The sequence below is a fragment of the Solea senegalensis genome, linkage group LG17, assembly GCF_019176455.1.
Source record: "Solea senegalensis isolate Sse05_10M linkage group LG17, IFAPA_SoseM_1, whole genome shotgun sequence".
NCBI classification, from domain to species: domain Eukaryota; kingdom Metazoa; phylum Chordata; class Actinopteri; order Pleuronectiformes; family Soleidae; genus Solea; species Solea senegalensis.
This window is the reverse complement of record NC_058037.1, coordinates 19,453,001-19,462,476: the sequence shown is the minus strand read 5'-3', so window position 1 is coordinate 19,462,476 and position 9,476 is coordinate 19,453,001. Positions and strand designations below refer to the sequence as shown.

At 37.7% G+C, this 9,476-nt stretch overlaps 1 protein-coding gene and 1 non-coding gene across 2 annotated transcripts in view; both read left to right on the top strand.

Moving 5' to 3' along the window:
• The first annotated feature begins 2,825 nt into the window (after positions 1 to 2,825).
• On the top strand, positions 2,826 to 2,897 carry trnaa-ugc. The gene has a single exon. It is a non-coding gene; the product is annotated as a tRNA-Ala (tRNA).
• A 582-nt stretch (positions 2,898 to 3,479) lies between these two features.
• Positions 3,480 to 9,476, top strand: part of ift172 (intraflagellar transport 172) — a 44,584-nt gene continuing 38,587 nt past the window's right edge. Inside the window, exons 1-10 of the mRNA XM_044049163.1 lie at positions 3,480 to 3,669; positions 4,876 to 5,019; positions 5,575 to 5,687; positions 5,778 to 5,817; positions 6,446 to 6,511; positions 6,623 to 6,702; positions 6,807 to 6,894; positions 7,851 to 8,065; positions 9,021 to 9,144; positions 9,248 to 9,343. Of these exons, the coding sequence (XP_043905098.1) occupies positions 3,631 to 3,669; positions 4,876 to 5,019; positions 5,575 to 5,687; positions 5,778 to 5,817; positions 6,446 to 6,511; positions 6,623 to 6,702; positions 6,807 to 6,894; positions 7,851 to 8,065; positions 9,021 to 9,144; positions 9,248 to 9,343 (1,005 nt within the window). The 5' untranslated portion in view covers positions 3,480 to 3,630. The remainder of the gene's footprint in view (positions 3,670 to 4,875; positions 5,020 to 5,574; positions 5,688 to 5,777; positions 5,818 to 6,445; positions 6,512 to 6,622; positions 6,703 to 6,806; positions 6,895 to 7,850; positions 8,066 to 9,020; positions 9,145 to 9,247; positions 9,344 to 9,476) is intronic.

The following is a 9,476-nucleotide window of genomic DNA, read 5'->3' as shown; positions in this document are numbered from 1 at the left end:
ACATCTACGTCTCAATCAAACACACATTTCCTTTTCATGAGATGTATTCACTGACTTTTTATTTTCTTCTGTACTGTTTAGTTAATACCGCTTTTCCATTATGCAGTTTGCACGACTCGTTATTTTGCTTTTTCATCAGTGATAGAATGTGGTGCTTGGTTCCTTTTTTTAGTACCTGCTCTGACGAGGTTCCAAGCGCGCTGAGCCGTCCGAATGAAAGCGGCCAATGCCGAACTGGAGATTACAGTTGAAAAAAATCCCTGAAAACACACGTTGATCTCCAACGTTTAGCAAAAGGAAATGTCTGAAATCTCAATATTGGTAATGGAAAACAACCTAGAGCTATAACTGTGAAATGGAAAAGTGTCATTAGCGTTTCAGTGTTGTCGACTCAAACGTCTGCATTATATTGTTACTCTTCAAAATTTTGTTTTTTCCAACCTTTAATCCAGACAATATAAACATTTCATTCCAAAGCTGGAACCACCCTTTTATTTGTGTGTATGTGTGTGTATCATTTTTAGTCTGCCCTTAAAAAATAACAACTTTTCCCTTTAAATTAGGCTACTTTAAACATAAAGATCCTGTCCAAGATAAAATTTTAGCAAATATTTTGTCATTTGGAAGTTAAGTTAGTTTTGTTTGGATGTTTTTGGGATTTTCATTTTTTTTTCAAAACAAATATTTTTTCCCTTTGATCAAAAAACACATATTTTTAAATGTTTTCCTTTTGCCAGCGACTGATGACGTCTTCAACATGAACGTTCTTATTTCATATAATACAAATAAACGTTTTAAGGCTGTAAAAGTTAGATTTCAGGTGTTTTGATTTGGTCTGATTTCAAATTAAGAGCGTGGAGGCTGTGCAGCACTGAACAGAGACATATTTATTTTATTTTTAAAAATTGTAAATAATTCATTGCTCACATCTGTTCAAGCTGTTTCATTTCTTACTTTTTTATTTAAATCTCACAGAAATAATTCAGTTTTGGTCAAAGTGTGGGTGAGGGTTGGACGAATGAAAGGAGGAAGATCATTTATATCATTGTAGACGAGGTTTATTTTGTAAGCTGTTTTTCTGTTTGTTTTGTTTGTTGTTTATTTTGGGGGCGTGTCACTCACCGTTTAAGTTTCCTGTGGACGATCTGTAAATGAGTCGATGAAATGAAAAATCAAGCAAATAAAAATGGGGATTTTATAACTTCCTGTCTCGTGTTTGTACTCACATGTGGAAATGATGAGATTCAGCTTCATTTTTGTACATTTTTATTTAGTTTTCCTCGTATATTGAAAATGTTCCCTCATACAAATAATTATATATACATATAAACCCACATAGGACAATGCAAATTAAAAAATAATTACATTAGAAACTATTTAAGTTGATATAAATTAATTCCTCTCATATACAGGATATTCAAAGTTAAATGCTATATATATACACGCACAGATTCATGCCCATGTACACATTAATATTTATTATATATATATATATATATATTTCTCAAAACATGGCCGTCATAACTTAATAATTTTAATTCATACAAAAAAGTTTTTTTTTTTGTTGTAACTTAACTCCTTAACTTTCATTTCTTAAGATTGTAACTGTTTTCTCATGAATTTGATTTCATTTTATCTCGTCTTTTCCCCAACAATAATTTGCGTTGTTTTGCTCATTTTTCTTTATAATTTCAGCATCAGAAAATAGTTGGGGGGGTTATTTTGTCATTGTAACTTTGGTAAATGAAGTTTTGCAGTACAATTTGAATTTATTGAAGTCATTTAATGTACACATTTTTTTTTTGACAGCGTTGCAGTTGGTATTCCTCTGTTTATTTCACTGATCATCATCATCATCATCAGCAGCAGCAGCAGCAGCAGCAGCGTCTCTGCTCCTCCTGAGCCTATAAATAGTCGGTGTAATCTGTTTATCGGCTTTAGTCCATTTAGCCAGTTCCGTCGTATCAATGAGTTAAAAAATACCTTGTGTTCTCTTTCACGCTCGTGAGGTCAAAGGTCAGGGACCGGGTCAAACTGGTGAACACGCGTAGCTGATTTAAATACTGGAAATAAACATTTGTCTGATACTAAATGGTTTTTTATCTTCAAGTAAATGATTTTTTAAATCAATGGACAAATGATTATGGTTTAAATGGACGTACAATGAAACACTATTTCAATAAATATGGCAGTCACGTGACCTGGGTTAGTGTTGATTTCTCGTGTTGTTTTTATCACAACAATAAAAACACTTATTGTAATTTAAAATGAACAAATCCATTCATATATTTGAGTTTTCCACAGGTGAACCAATGTCATACAAGGACATTTTTCAAAATAACTAACAATAAAGTCAAATAACCCATGTTATAATCGATTTCCTATGTTATAATTGTATGTGTAACATTCTTGTTAATATTAGGACCACAAAAACACATTATTATTATCAATGTTGAAAACTTACCATCTCTTTTTTATTATTATTATAATATCTGCACAAACTGTCAAAGCCTGTAATCAAATAATATCCTTACTCTCATGTCTATGTTGAGTAATTCACATTTCTGTCCTAAAAACATCAACTATATGAACATATTTTAACATAATTCCTTTTACAACATAGCGTTTTGTTTATTTGTCACTAAAACAAGTCCTTTTTATGTAGATCGGCACATCGGCACATTCTCATTATTAACCACTGTATAGATTACAATTGAATTTCCAGATCAAATAAATACATAAAATCTATTTATACTTTTGCCATTATCAAAATCGGTACGTTTGATGAATTACATAAGCTACCACGCCGCTTCTCCACACCGGAAGGGGATGTAGCTCAGTGGTAGAGCGCATGCTTTGCATGTATGAGGCCCCGGGTTCGATCCCCGGCATCTCCACTACTGTTTTGTTCCATTTGCCTTTACTGTCTTTAACCGGCTCCAATTGTTTTAAATAAAAACACATAATGTGACATTTAATTAACCCTGTAGCCATGTAGGACAGTTTTTACAATTTGGAGAAAAATGCTGAGTCATAATCCACGCTGTTGTTTCTCCAGTCTCTATTATTGTACTTCTACCTTTAATCGCCCAGTTGAAAATGAATGGTGGCGGATTTAGCCCTTGTCCTCCCATCCCGCCTTCATCTTCATACAGGTTACTGTGGCAACCAGAGTGATTAAATTATCAAAGACACTCAATTTATACACATTTTCCCCATTCATTCCGTAAGAAAATGTGTATTCTACTACTGTCCCCGGTTACTGAAAATGATTTTGGACGAGTCATAAACACACCGCACCATTTATTAACCATAGATTAATGCATTCATGTTTAATATTTGGTGAACATAAACTGTATTTTGAGTCACTGGTGAACTCGGGGGGAAAGAACTGACATTTCACGAATATTTCCCGGGACGTGAACGCACCACAGCCTCCCGTCCTCGCGGTCCTCAGCGGTAACTAAGGAGATCGCTGTTCTGTTTACTACAAAGATGTCGTCTTCTCTGCTAGCTGCTAGCTCACAGCCTCTCCTCCGCAAAATGACCACTCTCTGAGCAATACATCCACCGTGACTCTGCATTTTTATCGGCCTTTGCGAGCGCAAAACTTCTCAAAGATTCGGGAAAATGCAGCTGAAGCATCTGAAGACACTGTTAACGCCGCAGGTGAGTTCACTGACAAACCTTCAGGCTAATGCTAACCGATGCTGGAGGGGAACGTCATATTTTAAAAGTGATAATACTGTGAAATATCACGTCTGTAAACGTGTAAATAAACATAGTTTCACTCCGTTTAAATCGGCTCACGAATAAGCATCTCTAATCCACACTTTATCGGTAATAAATACAGATTTTCACCGTTGCCTCACTTTGCTTGCTAGCCGCCGCGGCGCCTTTCGTGCCCCAGAACAGTTGAAAAAGTGGCAAATTAGAGAGAAAATTGCGAAATAATAGCTCAGTTAAATACGCCGTTTTAAGGGATAGGATAGTGTGAAGGTGTTACCGTGCTGTCCATGTCTCTGGACAAAATAACAACACTTGTTACAAGTAAAATAGTTAAATCTTTAACGAGGTTTGGCATGAGTTCGACACACCATTAGGGAATAATGTAACATCTGGCCCCCTGGTACAAAACATGGACATCTTTATTTAAAAGAAGATGGACACAGACTGATGGACGCTGTTTGAGCTCTTATTGTGGTTGTTTTGTTTTGTATGGCATTTTTGTCACAGATATTTTGTGTCTGGATGTTGTCATTGTGTTTTTTATGGTAAAGTTATGTTTCTCTGTGTTCAGTCTACCTCTCTTTGTGGTCAGTTTATGTCTCTTTGTGGTCAGTTTATGTCTCTTTGTGGTCATTTTTAGTTTCTGTTGACATTTTTGTCTCTTTGTTGTAATTTTGCTCCTCTTTGTGGGCAAGTTGTGTGTTGTTGTTGTTGTCATTTTATGCATTTTTGTGGTCAAATTATGTCTCTGTGTTCATTTTTTGTCTCCAATTTGCTACTTTGTGGTCAGTTTATGTCTCGTGGTCATTTTGTTGCTCTTTGTGCTCAAATTGTGTGTCCTTGTGGTAATTTTAATGCATTTTTATGGTCAAATGATGTCTTTCTGGTCATTTTTTTGGCAATTTTTGTTGTCAATTTGTCTCCTTGCCACATATGTGTCATTGTCCTCAGTAGCAGTCTAACAGGTTCAGTATGTATCGTTAAAAACATAATTTGAGACACTATACATGTGGTAATGTTTCTGTCCATACATGTTACTGGCTTATTTTATCGTGATCGTTATTAATATTGTAATATTTAAAACTTTATCCTGACAACTTTTTCTTTTTCTTGGTCTTGGTCCGTCCGTCTTCTCTGTGTCCACAGGAGGGCGCAGCTAAGGTCACGTGCATGTCCTGGGCGCCGAACAACGCGAAGTTTGCCGTGTGCACTGTGGACAGAGTGGTGCTTCTCTACGATGAGCAGGGAGAGCGGAGGGACAAGTTCTCCACCAAACCCCTGGACGCCAAGGTGAGACACGTGAGGACACACGAGGACAGAGGAATAAATGTAGAAACACGTTACGAAGCATGAGGTTGAACTGTGTCACAATAATGGGAATCTCTAGTGGAAATAACGTGGAATTAACTGTTAATGTAAAGTTATTTTCTGTGTTTTCTTAATTATTTCACAGAGATATTCACTTGTATTTGTAAGGACCTTTTTATTTTTTTTCATCTTCTTAAACATGAATATTTTCTTGCTTATTTGCTCCATATAACAACACACAATCATTAACAGTGAATAGACGTTTGAAAACATCATTATATCGAGATTTTCTGGACCACACAACAAATCGATTCATTGGTAAAAATAACGATTGAAGCAGAATATTAAAAAATATCAAACTAGTATAAAAGTAGTTATATATAGATAATTATTGAAAATTAAAAATAATGGACACTCTGTTGTAGCTTTATGTTTCTTAGCGCATTCTTCTCGATGTAAATCATCAGTTTATGGTGAATATACCTCCAAAAAAGACTTTACATTGTAATTTTCAATCATAATTCTTCTTTTTTCCAGTATGGAAAACAGAGCTACACGGTCAACGACATGGCGTTCTCACCGGACTCCACCAAAATCGCCATCGGCCAGTCTGACAACATCATATTTGTGTACAGGATCGGAGAGGAATGGTACGTTCTAATGTTTCCATCTTTAAAATGAAGAAACCCACACATCTATTATGAAAACACACTTTAATCTGCGTTCTCTGTTTTTCCAAGGGGCGACAAGAAAGCAATTTGCAACAAGTTTGTTCAGACGGTGAGCAAATGTGTGAAAAACCTGTCAGAGTCGCACAATTTCATTGTTTAATGTTACATTAATCATATTTTACACTTACAATTAGCAACTTAGAATGTACTAATCATCTTTTTGGTACATTTCATACATGAAAGCTTGAAGAAAACATTAAGAACATTCAGAAATTCAGGGGTTTTTTCATTGAAAATTGAAGTTTTGTGAAGCGCTCGCTCCCCTGCACCAAACCCCATAGAGAAAATCAGCGATTTAACGTCACAGGCACACAGGAGTTGTTGATCCACTTCGGCCTCCGTCAGTAAATTCAAACGTGTTATTTTCGTCACTTCGGCGTTTGAAATCCTTTGGTCGGATTAACATCAGTGACACAAACTGACCACGCGAGGCAGCGGCGGACCAGCAGCTCCTTTGTCCCCGTGAGCTTAAATCACTGGTTTTCTCAATGGGGTTTGGTGCAGGAGAGTTGGCAATTTTACAAATCACTGAAAAACTCTCTCTGATAGTGAAATAAAGGGGGAAAAATAAGTTCTTAATCTATGATAGACTTTAGAGGATAGTTTTAATCATTACTGGAAACAATCTTTCATGCAGGAGTTACATTTTACGTGATAATGATGTTTTATTGTCACAGAGCGCGGTGACTCGTCTGCTGTGGCCTGCAGAACACGCCATTGTTTACGGATTAGTTGACGGCAAAGTGAGTCAACAATAATAATAATAATAATAATAATAATAATATTTATATGAATATAAGCAGCTGTTGTGTGTAAAATGGTGGCTGTTGTTTGTGTTTGTTTGTGTTCCACAGGTTCGTCTCGCTAACACGCAGACAAACAGGTCCTCGACCGTCTACAGCACAGAGACCTGCGTCGTCTCACTCACGTCCAAGTAAACGCACGCCACACTTTGTTTGTAACGGTTACTCACTCACGTCTGACGTGAAGTCATTGTTTGTTTGTAAACTCTCTGTTGTGTGTGTGTGTGTGTGTCAGTGTCTCAGGTAAAGGAATCCTCTCTGGTCACGCTGACGGAACAGTCGTACGATATTTCTTTGACGATGAAGGATCAGGAGATTCTCAGGTACTGACAGCATCTAACGTCTGTGATCCCAGACTCACTGACCGACTCATTTACCGACCGACTCATTTACTGACCGACTCATTTACTGACCGACTCATTTACTGACGACTCATTTACCGACCGACTCATTTACCGACCGACTCATTTACGACCGACTCATTTACTGACCGACTCTTTTACTGACCGACTCATTTGTTGACTGACTCATTTACTGACCGATGAACTGACTGAATAACTCATTCATTTACTGATTGACTCATTTACTAAGAGATTCTCTGACTGACTTATTTATTGACTCACTAACTTATTTACTAACTAATTTAGTGAGTCATTCTCTGACTGAGTTAATAACTGACTGACTAACTCATTCACTCACTAACTGACTTATTTACTAACTCATTTAGTGAGTCATTCTCTGACTGAGTTAATAACTGACTGACTAACTCATTCACTCACTAACTGACTTATTTACTAACTCATTTAATGAGTCATTCTCTGACTGAGTTAATAACTGACTGACTAACTCATTCACTCACTACTTATTTACCTCATTTAATGAGTCATTCTCTGACTGAGTTAATAACTGACTGACTAACTCATTCACTCACTAACTGACTTATCTACTAACTCATTTACTGAGTCATTCTCTAACTGAGTTAATAACTGACTGACTAACTCATTCACTTACTGATTGACTCATTTACTCTGTCACTTACTGACTCCTTTACTTAGTGACTGAGTGAGTCATTCTCTTACCGACTTATTTCCTAACTCACCTGCTGAGTCATTCTCTGAGTTAATAACTAACAGACTGACGGACTAACCCGTTCTCTTACTGACTTATTTATTGACTGACTGACTTATTAACTCGTTTAGTGAGTCATTCTGTGACTGAGTTACTGTACTTACTCCTTCACTCCCTGACGTCCTGCGTGTTGTCTGCTCCGCGCGTGAAGGGGAAGCTGCTGATGCACCCGTGTCCGCCGTACGCTCTGGCCTGGGCGGCAAACGGCATCATGGCGGGCGGCTGTGACAAGAAGGTGGTGGCGTACAGCAGAGAGGGCCACGCCCTGCAGACGTTCGACTACAGCCGCGACAACACCGAGAAGGAGCTGACGGTGGCCGTCACTAGTCCCAGCGGGCAGTCGGTGGTGTTCGGCAGCTACGACCGGTCAGTGCTTGACAATTCAGAGATTAGACGTATCAGTATTCATATTCTGGGTTATTCCGAGTTAGATGATTGATTTTATAATCGGACGCACTTGTAATTGATCTCAGAGGTGGAACACGGCTCTGTTACAGTCGCTCTAGTCAAAAAGTTTATGTAAAGTACTGTAGTTGGAAATTCATTTGTTTGCATTACAGACACATTAAACTTTATATAAACCAAGTCCACACTCTCTATCTCTATTTTAATCCTAATTCCATTGAAGTGTGCACAAAAAAGGGACAATTCAGGTTTTTATAAAGTGTGTTTGTATAATGACCTTTTTTTATCAACCCTGAGTAATAATAATAATACATTTTTATTCATAACACACTTAACATGATTAAAATGTCGACGTGCTACAGGTTAAGAGCATTACATTCATATTAAAAAAAGGGATAAAACCAGGATAAAGTAAGATGGAATAATAATAAAACAGAAAGGATTAAAAATCAGCAGGTAGGGGAATTATAATCAACTAAAATAACAAATAAAAGTCTAAGATATCTTAAGAGCACCTTTTAAAACGGCCTTTTCTGAATCAAAAATGGAAGTTTCTTAAAGCGCTTTCCCCCTGCACCAAACTCCATAGAGAAATGTCACGGTTTTACGTCACAGCGAACAGGAGTTTTTGATCCACTTCCGCCTTTGTCGGTAACTTCAAATGTCTCATTTTGTGACTTCGGAGTTTGAAATCCTTCGTTAAAATGTACGTCAGTGACACAAAGTGACCACACGAGGCAGCGGTGGACCAGCAGCTCCTGTGTCGCCGTGAGCTTAAATCACTGGTTTTCTCTGTGGAGTTTGGTGTGGCGGGAAAACACGGTTTAATAGTGAAATAATGAGAAGATAAATATATATATATATGTATATGTATTATATTGAATTATGGGAAAATTGAATATTGTGTGTGTGTCAGGTTGCGTGTCTTTAACTGGGCTCCACGGAGAGGAGTGTGGGATGAAGCCAAACCGAAGGAGATCGCCAACCTCTACACCATCACCAGCCTGGCCTGGAAGAAAGACGGATCGCGCCTCTGTGCTGTAAATCACGTTTTTTTTTTTAATCTACACTGTGACTTAAACACCAGTCTCTTGTTAGTTTGCCCTGTAGATGATGCAGACGTGTGTGTGTGTGTGTGGACAGGGGACGCTGTGTGGAGGGGTGGAGCTCTTTGACTGCTGCCTGCGTAGAGCCATCTACAAGAACAAGTTTGAGATGACCTACGTCGGCCTGAGCCAGGTAGACGACTAAGAAGTGCTGAAAATGTGAACGTTAGAATACTGGAAAAAATGCACAAAAACAAGCAAATACGAGAAAAGAGTTTGAGTTTGTGAGAAGCAGTCACATCTAATGATGAGATGGCAACAAGTGC